The sequence below is a fragment of the Plasmodium coatneyi genome, chromosome 1 (assembly GCF_001680005.1).
Source record: "Plasmodium coatneyi strain Hackeri chromosome 1, complete sequence".
Lineage (NCBI taxonomy): Eukaryota > Apicomplexa > Aconoidasida > Haemosporida > Plasmodiidae > Plasmodium > Plasmodium coatneyi.
Window position 1 is genome coordinate 275,470 of NC_033556.1, and position 17,661 is coordinate 293,130.

General features: G+C 40.7%; 5 protein-coding genes across 5 annotated transcripts; 1 reads left to right on the forward strand and 4 right to left on the reverse strand.

Annotated features, from left to right (window-relative positions):
- Window positions 1–308: 308 nt before the first annotated feature.
- Window positions 309–1,177, reverse strand: PCOAH_00000500 (30S ribosomal protein S14p/S29e; the record flags this gene model as incomplete). The annotated part of the gene is made up of 3 exons (XM_020056871.1): window positions 309–395; window positions 541–640; window positions 1,122–1,177. The coding sequence occupies 3 exons, from the start codon at window positions 1,175–1,177 to the stop codon at window positions 309–311; spliced, it is 243 nt and encodes an 80-aa protein (XP_019912418.1).
- Window positions 1,178–2,221: 1,044 nt separating this feature from the next.
- PCOAH_00000510 (Uncharacterized protein) lies at window positions 2,222–4,398 on the reverse strand (the record flags this gene model as incomplete). The annotated part of the gene is made up of 8 exons (XM_020056872.1): window positions 2,222–2,494; window positions 2,674–2,705; window positions 2,863–2,941; window positions 3,041–3,105; window positions 3,490–3,625; window positions 3,796–3,838; window positions 3,976–4,040; window positions 4,134–4,398. 8 exons carry the CDS (start codon window positions 4,236–4,238, stop codon window positions 2,396–2,398), a joined length of 624 nt encoding a protein of 207 aa, XP_019912391.1.
- Window positions 4,399–5,070: 672 nt separating this feature from the next.
- Window positions 5,071–6,779, reverse strand: PCOAH_00000520 (ATPase subunit 9; the record flags this gene model as incomplete). Its single annotated transcript, XM_020056873.1, has 4 exons — window positions 5,071–5,283; window positions 5,379–5,499; window positions 5,748–5,849; window positions 6,141–6,779. The coding sequence occupies 4 exons, from the start codon at window positions 6,372–6,374 to the stop codon at window positions 5,240–5,242; spliced, it is 501 nt and encodes a 166-aa protein (XP_019912584.1).
- Window positions 6,780–8,123: 1,344 nt separating this feature from the next.
- PCOAH_00000530 (Uncharacterized protein) lies at window positions 8,124–11,834 on the forward strand (the record flags this gene model as incomplete). Its single annotated transcript, XM_020056874.1, has 1 exon — window positions 8,124–11,834. One exon carries the CDS (start codon window positions 8,124–8,126, stop codon window positions 11,832–11,834), a length of 3,711 nt encoding a protein of 1,236 aa, XP_019912557.1.
- Window positions 11,835–12,190: 356 nt separating this feature from the next.
- Window positions 12,191–17,514, reverse strand: PCOAH_00000540 (Uncharacterized protein; the record flags this gene model as incomplete). The annotated part of the gene is made up of 8 exons (XM_020056875.1): window positions 12,191–12,262; window positions 12,381–12,476; window positions 12,620–12,674; window positions 12,805–12,904; window positions 13,033–13,363; window positions 13,462–15,756; window positions 15,858–16,666; window positions 16,815–17,514. 8 exons carry the CDS (start codon window positions 17,512–17,514, stop codon window positions 12,191–12,193), a joined length of 4,458 nt encoding a protein of 1,485 aa, XP_019912521.1.
- Between the last annotated feature and the right edge of the window lie 147 nt (window positions 17,515–17,661).

The following is a 17,661-nucleotide window of genomic DNA, read 5'->3' on the forward strand; positions in this document are numbered from 1 at the left end:
TTTCACAACATGACACCTGGCACAGCAAAAGGCGGCACTGTGTAAGTAGCGCAACGCTGTTCAATCATGTCAAAGGTCACTCCGCTCATTTACTTCTACCCAATTTTAACGCGCTCTTTCCATTTAAAAATAAAAAAAAAAAAAAAATTTTCCGTGCGACGTTCTTCTCACTCGTTTTATGGGGACACGTTCGACCCTTCTCTTCTTACGCTTCGTTGTACTCATGTAGGAAACTCATAATCGGGCATATCACATGATGGGAATCTTTCCTTTATCTTGTTTTTTAAAAAATTTCTTTACGGAACGTTTCACACATAAGTGGAAAACCTCCCCTCGAGGGGGGGATCCCCATCCTGTGCTGAAACGGTCAGCATTCGTATGGTCCTAAATTTTACCTATACTGTAATATGAAGGAAAAAAAAAAAAAAAATCACACATATTTATAAGCGATGCAACTTTGTTTTGTCTGCACAAACGCGCATTGACGATGTTGCCAAAAGGGAAGAAGTCCAATTTACTCAGCAATATTATTGTACGTACCTTCTTAAATCCAATAATGTCGGCCCTTTCTCGGAAGCACTGTCTGCATATGTTAATGTTGTACTTTCTGATTATGGCATGTCTGTTCGAGCACACGCGGCTGCAAAGGAAGAAGGGGTTAAAAAATGGGTCGTGAATTTGAAGCGGAATATACACTCATCACAAGCGGTGCAGTGCAGGGTAAATTGCACAATGATACACTCGGCGCGAAAATCTACGATCCTGTGAAGCGACACTCCTCCCCCTCATCTCACGCATAATGATGAAAACAAAATGATCCACATGGTTATTATGGCCTATACGTATTCGCCCTGACGCAGAGGACTATTTCTTAAAAAGGGTCACCATAATATACGCCTCTGTTCACTCCGCCCTCCTCCGCTTGGCGTCATTATAACTACGTTAAATATGCATACGCTTCAATCACATATGCGCACGTAGATGTCAGAGGCGAAGTGATTAATGTGAAGGTATCCCCCTGTTGACTCCCCCGCGCAAATTCTCTCTTCAAAATTTTAATCGCTTCACCACACCAGCCCTTTCGGCTACCCCACATTTTAACCACTGCGGAGATGACTTACCATTGCCTGGATCCCTGGCCGTACTTCTTCGGATGAACGTTCTGAATGCAACCCATGGTTTATATTTTTTTAAAAAAGGGAAGAGAAAAATGGTCAGCGTTAAATTTAACCTTTTATAACTTTTCTAAAAGAAGAAAAAATGATGCCCTTGGATTATTAGCAGGTGAGGGAATATATCTTCGTCAGCGAAATTGTTTTAAATGTATTTTTTAAATTCTTGTGATGGAAAAAAGTAAAGTTTATGTGACTTAATTTTTTTTTTTTTTCTTTTTACTAAATTGCAAATTTTGTTATATATGCAATTTTCGTTAACGCCTTTGAACATATAACGCTACCCTACACTTGCGGGGGGAGGTTCCGTACCCATATATAAATATTTATTCATGTATGCACGAGCGTTGGCCCAATTACGACGTTTTCATGTACGCGGAAAAAAGGAAGTTATTTTGGGCCGAGCGGCTTCCCATTTTGGCAAGCTTTCTTTTTAAAGAACCCCGCGGTTGGTGTTGCGTGTCGGTTGGGTTTAATTTCCTCAGTGCGCTGAAGAGATCATCATATATTTCCGTGTATGCAGCAATGTCAGGGAAAAAAAAAAAAAAAAAAAAAAAAAACGGGCCACATCATTTTCTCTGGGAATACCTCCCCATAAATGCAAATCTGCAATTGAGTCACCCCCCCATGATGTTTGCCCTAAATAGGTAAAATGAAAAATATGGAAAAAACACGAGTTAAACCGTTATCAAGTTTGTAGTAGCCTTTTCCATTTTTTTTACCTTTTTTTTCGCCATTTCACGATGTTGTTTGTTTGTACATATAAATACATTGTATACATTTATGTATGAACAAATGTATATGCCCCCTTCCTGGGGCGCCCCATTTTGGCCCCAACGTCGCGAGCGAGGTGGCATACCCAAAGGGGCGAAGAGGAAACTCGTACAATCGAACAGAGGTGAATGTCGCCCGTTCGCGCGTCAAAAAGGGTCAACGCAAAGAAACAAAAAGATGAAAAAATAACAAATCGAAGCAAAACAAAACAAAGGAACATTTCGAACGAAACAGTTAATTTAACCCACCTTCGGTGACTTTAATTTGAGAGAAAAAAAAAATGATCGAGGGAGAGAGTCAAGGGGTTTCCCAACCACCGCGTCGTTTTTCTTTTTTTTCTTTTTTACACAAAATGGAATATGCTTCACGCAAATTGCAAAATTTTAACTGCATTTTACCCACAATGTTGTGCGAAACGTTTTAAATTGGTAATATACGCACAAATCTGTTTATGAAATGGGGGAAGGGGGGATATCATTCTGACTTGTCTCACTGGCTAGTTGTCTTTGTTCTGGCGCAAATGTGAAGTTTTCCCAAACGAACATTGGCTGCGGAGGTGGAAAAAAAAAAAATAAAATTATAAAATGAAATAAATATTTCCCCGACTTCTACATCCTGGGAATATCTCCCCATTTACATGAGAATAGTGTGCCCCCCCCAGGAGAACACACAAACAGTTTGGAAATTTTGCAGGAAAAAGTTTTTCATTTTTTTTTGAGCGGTTTACGTCAAGCGTCCCAACGTTATCGGCGAAATGACCTGCATGGTTGTTTGAAGAAAAAAAAAAAAAAAAAAATTTAACGCACACACTGATTTTCTAATTCAACACCAAACAGTCGCAGTACTTCCACTCCTTATAAGGAGAAATAATATTACAGGAGACACCTCTCAATTGTGATCTGCTTAATGTGCGTACCTGGCTGATTGGTGTTGCTGTCATATTTACAAATTAAAACCCCGCTGTTGCTGCAGCAGGCACTTGAGCACCCGATGTGCTGTGAGGTGGAAAGGTGTGCATATATACGTATATATATACATATATATTCCTAATGCGTACGTGTAAATGTGTGCATATTCGCTCACACGCGAAGTACCTCAGCGCTGTTCCATACAACCCTGGTGAATTCAAAAACGGTGTCGTCCCCCCGGCGGATGGGTCCTAATGAGAAGGAAAAATGTGCACACGTGAATGTCCTCTGCGTAGGAGGCCACCAAAATGTAGAAATAGTGAATGCACTGGCAAACTATGCTTATCATTTTGATGAGCGCATTTATGAGATCAATTTTTTTTTTTTCTGTCCTATTCGGAAGGTGGGATAATTCGACGTGCGTGACACATGCGAGATTACTCCTCCGTTGCGCATTTATCCCTCTCGCCGCTGTTCCATTTTGGGGAAACTTTCTTAAATATGTTCAGTGGTCAGTACTTAACCACCACAGGATGGAAAAGGCAACAATAAAGGCACTCCACATGTTCCACCCATTTTTGCAAAGCGACTTCTTATCCCCTCCCCCATTTAGTTGCTCCCTTTTTGTGTATTACCTAACTCAAAGTCATAGTTGTTAATGCCTTCATACCATGTATCGACGGCGGATTCAATTTTGCTGCTGGGCGAAATGGTAAAATAATTTGTGTTTATTTGGTTCACCATGACATTGCAATTGGAGATCTCCTTTATCTGTAGAAGGGGAGGACAATTCGAAGTGCACATATAGGACCCCTTTTTTATTTGAAAGTAAAGCGGCTTCGAAAAATGCTAAGTGTGAATCCGTTCTGCTCAGTTCTCCATCCACTATGCAACAGTTCTTCTTTGTGCAAAGGGGAAAATTAGCGAAATTGTCGTGTAACCAGTTTGGCTTCAGCGCTTGCTTCATTTTCCAGCTGTGTGCTCCTTAACAGAGGGTGCAAAAAAAAAAAAAAAAAAAAAAAAAAAAAAGCACTTCCATTATATCATCCGTATATTAGAGACTATCAATTTTATCCTAATATGGGGCCTACTCAAATGCCATTAAAAAGAATGCCGTTTACCAACGCAGCGGATCGGCGTTATGCTTCAGCCGCAAATCATTGTGTCTTTCTCGAATGAAGTCATTCTGCGAAATTCAGACAGAGCGTATGAATATGACAGGGCTGATGGGGATAGTAAAAAATGACAATTTTTTTTTCCCCATTTAGAGAAAGTTTACGTTAAAGGAGCAAAAGCCTCCAGCCACTGCTTTACACGAGGAGAGGCTCAAAATGGTTAAGAAGAAAAGTAGGGCAAAAAGGCAATGCAGGCGTCTGTCCACCATTGTGCGTGAAGAGAGATCGCCGTGAATTTTCTGTTGCTTTAATATGTTTTCTTTATTCCTTTTTTTTTCGAATTGAGGTTAAAAACCAAGGGCAATTATTACTCATGAGGTATGGCAAGATAAATTGCGTCTGCTTATTTCTTCTGTGGGGAGTGCACCCATGTGTGTGGATGTAGACACAAACAAGGACTTATGAACCTACCTCTTTTAATATGTGTGGAAAACTTTTAAATGCAATCCGAAATGGCCAATGTCATTGTTCCTTCCCTTTTATGTGTAAATATCCAAAGTGGGAATAACACCCCCGTTTTGTCGTCTCTCTCCAACCGTTGTACATACATTAGATGAAAGAACAAGAAAAAATGCATGGACCTTTTTTTTTTTTTTTTTTTTTTCACATTTTCCAGCAGATCACCTATCTTCCCGTATACAGTGACCAATTGGTCTTTCAATTTTAGGAGCAATTAAAATTTCGTTTGAATGAACGTATGCCTTGTGCTACTGTGCAGCGGTGGTTTTCTCCGCCGCGCGCACGTTCGCACTGCCCTGCTTAGTTCTATTAAAATTTGGAGGGAAAAAGGGCTTCACAATTGCACACAAGCGTGCATGTATGAAAATTCGCACATACGTATGGTATATGGATACATATGTGAACACACATGCGTAGACATATTTTTGTGCATACCTACATATATGCACCCCCCCGCGATGCAAAGCAAAAAACGCAGTTCCCGGAACTGGTAATGAAACTGGGAAATTTAAATTGTCGAAAAGTGGGGGGCAAATTGAGCTTCTTCTTCACTTCACCCAGGAGTTTAACAGTTTCGTGCAGTCATGCATACGTCATTTGGTCATTAAATAAAAAAAAATTTAATTCATTATTTAATTAAAAAAAGTTGCGTAATCTCCTTGTGCATCGACTCTTGGGGCACGTGAAAATGTGCGTGTATGTGTGGCCCGCTTTTTCCTCTTCCACTAGTGTCTACAAGGATGATCTTCCTTCACGAGTACAGCAGAACAGCACTCATGAGGACACAAATGATACCTGTGAGAAGAGAAAGGGAGAGAATTTACACATTTTGGGCCCAACGTGGGAAACACATAAACGGCAAAGGAGTCACAATCATCGCAACGCCTTACCCAGAAATTCCAAGAAACCCATCCCGATCAGCGTGTACGTGAACAACTCGTCCTTGATTGAAGGGTTCCTACTTGTTCCTAACACCAGGGCTGAAAATAAATTACCGATACCTTGCGCAACCTAAAGGGAGTTTTTTTTAAAAGGAATTTGTACGTATTTAAGACGGTTAAGGGGGTCGTTCCATATTTGGCTGTTCATTATCTTCTGTCAAAGATTATCATTTTGACGCATTTCTCAATAATTCCCAGTTATTCTCGCTTTATGAACAGGGTTGTTTGGGCTAGCTAGCTATTTTTTTTTTTTTTTTTTTTTTTTTTTTTTTTTTTTTTTTTTTTTCCTTTTGCTTGGTTCGCCCTGTGAGTGCTTACCCCTCCCACGGACATCAGCGCAATGGCTGCGGACAGGCTGGCGATTCCACTGTCATGTCTCACGCCTAGTTTATGGTTGACGCAGCTTCGTTCGTCATTCTTCTGGGTGCGTAGGGGAAAGAAAAAAAAACGAAAAAAATGAGAAAAAATGAAAAATGTGACAAAAAAGGACAATTTGTCGCTCAACGTGCTGCGCCACTGGGAAGACGTCATAGAGTTAACGCAAAAACAACACTAGGATGGCCATGGCGCTCATTTGTGGGGCACAAAAAAATGGGCGGCAGAAAACGAGGGCAATTCTCCAAATGGGTTGCACGAACAACGCGTAAGGCAAGTAATGGATGTGTAAAAAAAAAAGGGAAACTGTCAACTACACACGTGTGTGCAAATTACCTGCAGGAGCGCATTGCAGTTGGTAGTATTAACCGTCCTGCTGATGAACGGAGACGTGTGGTAGTACTTCACGAAGCAGTTGGGTTTATTCAGTTCGCTGCAAAAGGAGCTGCCTCCAATTCTGGTCGAGATACTTCGGTTGGCCGCAAAATATCCCGAGCTCAAAAAGGAGCTTTTAAACTTGAAGTTTTGAAACAGCGAAGAACTTAGCGTGTTGTAAAAAAATTTATTCATTTTGATGAGTTTGGCTTGTTTATGTGGTGTAATGGGTGTAAGGGGTAGGGAGCTGAGAGGAGCGTAGCACAGGGATAACACAACGCAACTGTGCAAAATGCAGCGAAAATAAAATAACTACACTTCGATGGGGAAATAAATTTTCAGTAACAACTATATGCCAAGCATACAGAACTATATGTGTAGGATTTTCAGGTGCTATGTAAAATCTTATAAATGCGTGTATCCTCGAAGGGGCTTTTTTTGTATGCCTGTATTTGCACTCTTCGCGAAATGGTACAGATGGTGTACAAATGTTTTCGTGCTTCCAGTTTTAAGTGCTTATCAGGGAAGGTGTTTATCGAGTGGAGGAGTATGTTAATTTTTTTTCTTTTTTCACAAGAAGAAAAAAACATGGAATAAAAAAAAAATAGATGTGGTGCTTCCTTTCTGTGCAGAAGGTTTTCTTCTTTTTTTTTTTTCAATAACCTTGTCGAAAATAATCTTATAGTACCCTTCTCCTTCGAAGGTAATTTTCGAGTTAAATGTGCCGCTTGCACTTATGTACGTACCGCTGGGCGGATTCGGGCGACGCGAGGATACGTCGATGAGCGGACGCTGGATTTTATATGCATTACGCACGTACACCCAGTGAAATATCTACATGCCCCAGGTGCCAAATTATTAATTTTTCCTTTTAAGGCACACGTGAAATGCACATGAGGGTAAAACGGAAAAAAAAATCTCAAATGTACCCATGTACGCCAAATAGGCTAAATAAACCAATCCAACGATACCATCTGAACCAAGCAAGTGACCAAAAAAGGCACAAACTGAACTGCGCACAAACAGCGAAGGAACCCGAGAAATTTCTTAACGCCTAATGCCTACAAAGGAAGCAATTTAGGGAACAAAGCCAGGCCCAACCAAAGCGAAGCGAAGCAGAGTGGCTTAAAAAAAAAAAAAAAAATCTTTTGTTCACCTGTACATCATCGCAACTTGCGCACCAAAATTATCACCCCCAACCGTTTCTGCAGCAATTCTGCAAAGGAAAATATTTCTCATTTTTCCACTTCTCATCCCCAGGAGCTATTTTCCTTCTTTCCTGTTCTCAGGCTGAAAAAAAAAAAAAAAAAGAATAGGGCAGCCGGCTCGAACGAGATGATATGCCTGCGCGTACCTCGATCCCAGCCGTGTTCGCCAAGTGAGCATGTTTTCCCCATATAAACGTATATGCATATGTTCATTTTTATATAAAAATTGATGTCAAAAGTAGGGGATTTGGCGAATCGTGTTAATTTCCCCACGAGTAACGGCTGCATGGGAAATATCATGAAAAGGATGAGCCCCCTTTGTACATAGCTGTTAGCAGAATCGTCCCGTTCGTTTTAGCAAAATAAGCGGAGGGGCCCAGCCTATGTACAGGAAGCCCCACTCGCGCATATGCCTGAAACCGCGTGACGTTTCTCGAAATTACTTTCCAAAAGGGGTGTCCCAACATATGCGCGTGCACGGCAAGGTATAATAAGTAACTTCCCCCTTTTTCCCACGGTTCGGCACTCATTAAAAGGAGGGACTCCCACCCAAGGACTCACCCCCTGTGTGTTGATATCTTGTTCATACATTCCACCTACTTGCGCCACCACACTGAGATAATTCCCAAACGGTGAATATTCCCCGCAACACGCGAACGGATAACAGTTTTCACATTCGTGGGAAGTACAGACAACTGTTCACCCCCTCCAGAGCATATAACCTTGCCGACGCACGATGAACAGCATCCTGAGCACGGAGAAGCTGTGTGAAGTGTTGGAAGGATCCATCAGTGCGTCTAAGGAGAAAAGGACACAATGCGAGGAGTACCTGAAGCAGGTGTGCAAAGTGGAGGGGTACATACAAGTAATTCTGAACATCGTGAAGAGTGCCAACCTAGTGGACGACAACATAAGAATTTCAGCCCTGATTTTTTTAAAAAACACGATAAAAAATAACTATGAGGGGTTGAAGAAGGAAGAGATCTGTGGCCTGACCAAGGACATATATGAAAGTTTCCTCTACCTGGAAAAGAAGGACAAGCAAATTTACATGCAGTTGTTCGAAATAATGAAGGTGCTAATACACAATAGTTTTCCAGAACATTTTGTCATTTTGGATAACATCCTTAATGACGTAAATCAGCGAAAGGATGTGAGGAGACTGTACGTGAGTCTCTACTGCCTGAAGTTAATTTTTAAAAAATTAAAAATAAAAAAGAAGAAAAACAGCGAATTGTACACAGAAATGCTGAACAAGTATTTTTACCCACTCATTAATTGCCTCTACGATTTAAGCTCCCTCGATATCAACAACAGTGAAGTGTCAGAAATTTTATGCATTATTTGCAAAATATATCAGTACGTAAATGACAACTTTTTCATTAACGAGGTGATCATCCTGGAGTATATGGACAACTATTTTAGCCTCTTCGATTTTATCCTCAAAAATGAAATTGTCATCTCCAACTATGTGCAGGATGAGAGTTACCTGAAATGTTTGCCACAGTACAAGTGCAAGAGGATCGTTTTAGACATTGTGACGCGTCTCTTTTCTCGATATGTGAACACAAATTACAACAAATGCAATAACGAAATTACGGAAAAATTCTGTCACGCATTTCTGAACAAATGGCTATGCCCCTTTTTTGAAGATTTCATCATCATGCTGCAAAGTTATCAAAAAAATAAAAAAACGCTAACTGATGAGTGTTTAGTATACATCCTACAAGGACTATCTTACGGAGTTGAAAATGCCCTTATTTACAAAAATTACATAAAAAGTAACTTTGAATTTTTAGTGAGGGATGTTATTTTCCCCCTTCTCTGCTACAACGACGACGATGTGGAAAAATTCCTTTGCGATGAGTACGACTTCACCATGAACATATTCAACACCTACATTTTGGAGGATAAAAAAGTAAACGCTACGTCTTTCATTAAAGATTTGACGCGCTACCGGGGGTCCAAACATATATCAGAGTTATTTCACCTGTGTGAAAATGTCATCAGTACGTACAACCAGAACTACCACATGGTGTATAGCAAATTTGCCACCCAGGGGAATCAGAACGAAGCCATGGTGGAGGAATTGCTTCGAAACGAGTTCTGCAAATACAAGTATGGTGCGTTGAAAATATTGGAGTGTTTGTACAGCCGACTCTGCGATAAGAAGAGAAATATGAATATTGAGCAGTTCCTAAAAACGTATGTAGAGAATGACTTAAACAACCCTAACCAGTTGGTTTGCTACCAGTCCATTGTCACCTACTGTTGTTTTATTAAAAAGGTGCAACACTTTAACGATGTGAATGGCCTCGTCCGCAATTATGAGGTTGTTCTAAACCATATAGGTAGCCCCAGCCTCCTCCTCAGGGTAGCCAGTGCGTCCTACATAAAAAAATTCTTTAAAATAAAAAATGAATACCTCAAAAATGTCATCATAAAATCTATTCCAATACTCATTGAGCGGCTACTCAACGTGATTAAGGAGGTCAAGTGTGAGTACATCGTTATGACGTTGGATAACTTGGCATACACGTATAAAGATTACATAACGCCCTACGTGAACGACGTGGTTGTCACACTTTGCACGAGCTTTGTTTTTCTTATTAACAAGAAGGATGAGGAGGAAAATGCACATAACTCACTCGAAAATAGCCTTAGGAATAACACGAACTTGGCCAGTCACACAGAAGGGAATACGCTGAAAAACGATAGATACTCCCTCACGAATGACGATGAGTACACCATCGCAAAGAAGGAAAAAAAAACAGAGAATGAAGAAATAGATTTGAATTCCATCATTCTGTCGATCCTGACGGCCATTCTAAGTCTACTCGATTCGGTAGATGAAGGGAATAAAGAGCAGATTTACAAAAACACGATGTCGTACTTATACGTTGTGGTGGACGAAACGTTTAAGTCACCTTCTATCGATTATCTAGAGGAAGCGCTCTCCCTGCTCACGAATATTACTTACTACCTAGACATAGACAACGATGTGTACCTCCGCTTTGAAAAGTTGTATGACATTTTCTACTTCAACACGGACGAAAATTTAAAAATGCAGGAATTGAATTGTATTCGAAATAATCCACAACTTATTTTAAGCACCGATTTGATACTCTCCGATAAGAATACCACGGATGTGTACTTCTACGACTTCATCTTCGACCTCTCCTTCAGCATAGGCGTTTTCGACAACATCATTTCAAAGGCGACTGAGCAGTTTGTGAACCTGTACAGTGAGAGGTACGGAATGAAGTACATCCATATGGTGTATCGGTTAGGCATATTCGCTCTGCACTCCAAAATAGTGAAGGATAGTTGTAAATTATTTTTCATCCTATTCGAAGCGACGGTGAAAATTAGAGGAGTGGACGAACTGGTCATCCCCGTCCTCACTGCGTACTCCATGAAGCTGTTTAAGCACGATGAAGCATCCGCCCTTATGGATCAGAAAAAGAAAAAAAAGGAAATTATCATAGATGACACCAATCAAAATCTCAATATGAATGATGATGAAGACGATGGAGCAGATAGCATATGCAGTGAGTATGATGAAGACATCCTTAGCAAAACTAGCATTGAGTACATTAAGAAACTTTTCTACTCTATCATCATATATGACGTGAATCAGTTCTTCCACTTTTTTAACAACATGAGTAGGACTAACTATATTCTTTCCTTACTGTCTAGCCTTGGAGACGTCCAAATGAACAATACGAGGAAGCTGTACATTCTTGCCATGAGCACCATCCTGGATAATATGCACAACTCCCATATAAGTATGCACATTGGGGAGGCAAATTCTTTTATCCTAAATATTGTTAATGTGGCTAAAGTATACTACGAAAATAAGAATGAGCAGAAGGATTCATCAGAAAAGTCCTTCGATTCAGAGACCTCCTCCGGGGATGAAAATAGCGAAGTGGATATTGATGAGAATGAAGACGCCACTAATGATAAAACTTTCAAACTAATTAAAACAATTGAAGCGTTGGAAAAAAAAAATGAATTAAAAATTAAGTTAAAGGAAAATGTAAACCTCAACAAATTGGATGACCTGGCGAACCAGCAACACATAAACAACTCTGCTTCTGGGCAAAACGGAAGCGGTAACAACTTTAGCAACAAAGATATGTTGAAGCAGTTCAATACTAATGAGCAACTCTTACAACAGAACAACCCACGCAGGCATCAAGACGAGGACGACGATGACGAAAGCGATGATGACGATTCGGATGATGATGACTGCTCAGACTACAGCAACGATGAATACAGAAAGGGATTCTTCGACGATATCAATGCTTTCAAAATTTTGTATGACACAACGTCTAGCTTTTACGGAAAGTACGAAAGTGTTTACAATGGGGAGATTCTCGAGAAGATTAAATACCTCGTGGACGCTGATCTTAACGCGCAGATGCAGCAATCCACCAACTGATCCAACCGGGGAGAGGAGCATATACTACCACCTGGAGTGGTGACGGAGTGCCCTTTTTAAAGAATTTTTTCTTTTCACCCGGTTGGAAACCATTTCAAAGGTGCGCCACGCCCTTACTCCAACGTTGCAGTTGCTGCACGTTTAACCGCACCCGTGTGGTCCTCCTTTGCATTCCCCATGTTGGAACATTTATTCTTGAAACTTTCCATCTGGAGACGCCATTTGGTGCTCCCCCTCGAGTCGTAATTACAATAAGGCTCTATAAAAAAAAAAGATAGAAAAAAAAAAAAAATTCTTTCCCCCTCTTATACGTATTGTACGCACGGAACGTCCACCCGTGTCGTCACCCCACATGCTTACTTGTTCAAAATGTCCATGTAGAGGAACTTCTTCTCATCGCTAATATTTTGGTAGGAAAATATGTTCACCTGAGGAGGGGCAAGATTACACAGATTAGAGAAACGAAACCTTACACCAGTGTGATCACGCATGCACCAACATATTTCTACCCAGTTGTGTGTATATGCAAAGCCGCCGCCTCCCTACCAGTTTTTTCCTCTTCTCGATATCCACATCTGCGAAGTTACTGCTGCTGTCGACCATTTGTAGTTTGATCAGGTTATAAATCTCTTCCACGCACATCTGTCATAGGTGAGTACAGAAAAAGGAAAAAAAAAGGGGATTCATAATTTAAAGTGGCGGCCGCAATCATGACAATGATGCAACGGGTATGCGCAGATGGTGCCTTCCGGTTGGCATGCAGAGTGGCTCTTTCCACCCCTTACGTCGTATTGGAACTTGTCCAAAAGGGAAATTGCTTTTCTGACGATGGAATTCTTCCTGCAGGGGCGAAAAAAAAAAGCATATACACATATATATATAATAAATGTGCAGATAATAATCCGCACGCAGATTCATTCATGTGGACGAATGCGCCAAACCGCTATCCAGGCAGCTTGCGAATTCTTACAGAACATTCATGACGTGACTCATGTGCACATTTTCCTGATCCCCTTTTATGAGCATCTTGATTTTGCTCAGACAGTTGTTCAAGTGGTTTAGGTAATCGCCTGCCAGTCGGGGGGTGACAAACATGTTTCGCATTTTTTGGAGGAGCCATGCAAGAAGGTAAAAAAAAACAGTTTTTCGACGCTGTTATGGGCGCTGCTATCGACGCCGCCACCCGCTGCAAACTTACGGTGCTCCGAAATGAACGCCTCCGTCTTCTTGGCACGCAGGTACTCCTCGATGCAGGAAGTTAAGAAAGCATACACAGCCTCCGCACCGACCGAGGATACCTCGAAAATGTTCTTCCTTAGCTGCAAGTTGTTGTTTATGAAGAAAATCACGTCATACAATTTGTGCATCCTGTCCTGGAAGCCTTCTCCGGAGGCTAAGTGGCTGTCCACTTTTTTTCGCAGGTGCTCCAGGACAATTTCGCACTGCCTCTCTTTGTCCATGTTAAAGAGGAAGCTGAAGAAGGCGTCCATGTTGTTCATGGCGTGCAGGTCTTGGCCCTCGATGTATTTCTGCGAAGGGGGGGGAAAGGGAGTCACATTTGGAGGGGCACTATTGTAGCAGTATCATTGCGGTGACCTTCACCCCACTACATAGCACCGTTGTTCACCTTGTATATCCTTGTGGCAATCTCATCGATGATGTTTGGGCTGACGCGGAAAATAGCAGCCAATCGAAAGATGTTTTCCTTGTACAGGGATCTGTTTTCGTCGTTGATCAAGTCAATGACGTAAAGAACATAACGCTCGATGATCCGATGGAGCAAATTGTAGTTGGATTCGATAAGGGAAAACTTCACAAAGTACTTCTTCCCCTGGGATCTAATCAGGTCGAAGTTTTTATATATCGTGAGAATCTCGTTAATGTTATTGAAAAAGTCGGAGTCGCTTCGGTAAATGTAGAAGTTTTCCTTCACTGAGGAAAATATTTCATACGTCTGTAAAAAAATACACCTCATTTCAACGTCAGCTGCTTTTTCATCAGACAAATTTAAAAAATTAACAATTTTTTTTAAATACACATTTTTTATATTCTTATAATTTTTATTTAAAATATTCGTTTTTATAATATCCTTAATCATTTTTTCATATTCATCAATGAGGAAAATGTCGTGTATTTCTTGCGCGTTCTTAATGTTCAGTATAATTTCATACATGTATAAATTTTTCCTCATATGGTATAGGTTTTTTTTTGCTTCCTTAATTTTATTTATGTACATTTTTTTGCAAATTTCTTCAAATGAGTCATCATCGATGTGCTCGAAAATGTCCTCCTTCCTAATGATTAAATTGTCCTTCTCGGGTATGCTTCGTTCCCCCCCTTTTTTGTGGCCCCTTTTCGATTTCTCCCTCTCCAGGGACTCCATAAAATTGATATTTTTATAATCGAACAGATTTTCCTGTCCTATAATTTTGTACCTCTCATCCACTTCCTTCATGTTGCTTAAATACTTTGTGCAGATTTTGTCTAAAAACCGTTTGATGATGTTATCCTCCACTTCTCTGTCTACTTGGTCGTAATTTAAATTAAAAATTATTTTCAGGATTTTCCTTTCTGACTGATTTTTCATGTGTTTTATTACAAACTCTTCGTACAATTTTTTTCGTTCCTCTTGGGATAGTATGCCGTCCTTTCCATCTCCTCCGTCTTCCCCCTCAAGGTGGTCTTTGTGGATGATCCTTTTGAGGAACTCCTCCTCGTCCGCTTCGGTGGGAAGGCCTTCCTCCGCAGGTCCATCGGGGGGTAATTCATTAACAGGTGCATCGTCAGGTAATGATCCGTTTGCAGATACTTCTTCCCCGGTTGACCCTTCCCCAGGTGTTCCTCCGTCGGGTCCCCCTTTCTCAGCTACTTCCCCCTTGCCTGTCCCGTCCAGCGCCTTATACCGGTTACAGGCAAACAGATCGTCGAGGCTAAAAAGCTCATCACTTGGAACCTTCAATAATTTTTTTTTCTTCTTTATCTTCTTATACACATGGATCAAATTGTGTATAAGCCGTAGACATTTTTCCATATTTTCCAGCTTTAGAAAAATGCCAATGTTTTCCTTCGTCTTAATTACAAAATTGAGCAAAATATTTTTGATGATATTTTCCGTTGCGCTATTCGATATGGATATTCCTTTTTTCAAAAAAAATAAATGATCATTTTTGTTTTTCATTTTTTTAAAAATTAAATTGTTAATTAAAATTTTGTACTCTCTGTAGATATAATCGTAGAGGTACTTTTCCAAATATTTGTCCATGTATTTTTTATCCATGTGTAAATATTTCCTCAAAAAATTGATGTCATTCCATTTGTTCAGGAAGAGTTTCTTTTCCTCCAGTTCTTTTTTTTCCCTCTCCATAATCATACCTTTGTTGTTATTATTTTCCCCCGATTTTGCTGCGTCTTCATTAACGATGTAGTCTACACTGTTTTCCAGGTGTCTGTACATGTTGTCGTCCGAATCGTCTATTGTGGGATCTCCCTCCGTGGCGTCATCATCCAGGTCAGCGGAATCGTCATACTGGTCCTCCGCATCGCTCTCCTGATGAGCAAAACTATCTTCATCTTCCAAGGGGGCGTCTTCCAAATGGTCGTTCCCCTCACCAACGTACTTTTCACTCACCTTGTCATGCTCACTTCCTAGAGACGTCGCCTCAATTTTACCTTCCTTCTCCCGAGGAACAGAATAAACAGGTTGGTAATTCTCATCTTCCATGATCTTTTTAAGTGTGCTGATGAAAATTCCCTTGTGCACATCCTCCAAAATGGCCTCATCCAAGGTTAGGAAGTCCATTTTTTTCACGTCCTCCAGGACACTACTGGAGTTCTGCTTGTTGGTGAGGAGCCCCCGGATGTGCGTCTCGTAGTTTCCCTTCATCGTTTCGAGCAAACTGTCGTTTATTGTTTTTTCTTTCACCTGCAAGTGGGGGAGCAGTGTTCAGGGGAAGTTGTATGAAACAAAGCAAGGGCAGTCATTTACACGCATCAAGCGCAGTAACCGGTGAATAGCGCGTTTACCCCCATCTGCTGTGCGATGTGATCCAGGAGGTAGTAGCTAGAGATCCGATTGCGTCGTGCGAAGAAAGGAATGTGTAGACTGTTCCTACGGTGGAGGTTCAGCCTCTGCACAGAATCCACATCGTATTTAAACATAACATTCAACAAATAAAAAATGTAAAAAATTCGCGAAAGCACAGAGTCCCTATTTTCTCCTTTTTCTACAGAGTGCCCGTTATACTTGTTTGCCACAAGGCTAATAATATTTTTAATATTTTCCTTGTTGCTTCGAAACAACTTATGGTACAGACGTACAAAGGAGTTCAATACAACATGGACGTCTCCATCCATCGTTTCATTTGTGCATATTTGTCTATACAAGTAATGCGAAAATATATCATTCATGGAGTTTAGAACATCATCCAGGGTGTAGTTATACTTGAGCATGAATTCCTCGATCTTCCTTTTGGTTAAATTATTTATCCCTTCGTAGGCAAAATAATTGGAAAATAATATTCCGAACAAATCTTCCGTCACGCAGAAATATTGATTGTATTTATTTATGAATAAAAAATTCATCAGTAAGGAAAAGACCCCTATTTTACACACATGCAAATTTTTTAGTGTATACACCAAGTGGAAGTGGTTTCTTAGGAGGAACATGTCCTCCAGTTTGATGCGCCTTATGAGTGTCTTCAGGGAGAAGGTCAACAGTCCGCTAAGGCAGAGAAAGCAGGCGTACTTTATTACATTTGCGTTTTTCAGGTAGAAGGAGATAAAATTGCACAGCGTCTTCCTCGAAAATATGTTGTCCTTCTTGGATGGCTGGGCTGAGAAGGGGGAAAAAATCACACACACATACATACATACATACATATATACATGCATATATATAGTTGTCCATTTATATGTGTATCTCCTCACGTTGTTTTCCGAACACGCTGGATCCACACCCGCATACCAACCACTCTTACGCACCGCTCGCCACAGAGAGAGAAGAACGCCGGTTGTGCATCACGTCGTTAATGTAGTCATAGTAAGACTGCACACTTTGGTAATTCTTCAAGGCGCTCTGCGAATTCCCATTTTTTCTCTTCAAATAATACGACAAAATAAAATTTAAAATGTTGTTGTTCTTCTTCTGCTTCTTCTCCTTCAGATCTTTCATTTCATTAAAGTAATATTCCATGGACCTTTTCTCGCTACTGGAGTAGCCAAACTTGGAAAAAAATTCTTCCTCATTTTTTAGTGTTGGCAGATAGTTAATCAGTTTAATAATTTCCTTTTTCCCTTCATCGTCTTCTTTGGCAGTTTCAAATTTGTTCTTCTTCAGGTATTCTTCAACGTCTTCGTATGAAATTTCATCGTCCCGAAGGTCCCCATCGTTGGGGTTGTCAGGGTCCAGGTTGTCTTCCTCCTCGTCATCGCCGCGATTTCCATCCTTCACATGATCGCTGAACAACTCGAAGGAGCTCCTCCATTTTGTCTTCCTCCCGGGGGAAAAACATTTCTCCTTTTTCTTTTCCCTTCTGATAGTATAAATGGGGTGTTCCCTTTTCAGCCATACCTGGATGTATGGCTTCACTTTAACCTTCTTATAATTTCGCAACGCGTGGGAAAAAAACTTTATGAACAGCACTACCAGGAGGGTCAGCTGGAGGGGCGAAGGATGCATCATTCATTTGTGTTATGGGGAGATTCTCAACCGATTGGGTGTGTCTCTGCAGAAGAATGCACCTAGTCATTCGCCTTTTGCCGTGTGCGCCATTGGCCTGTCCGTCCCCGAGGTTGCGTCCGTTTTATGGTCCCTTTTATTCCTCCGTTT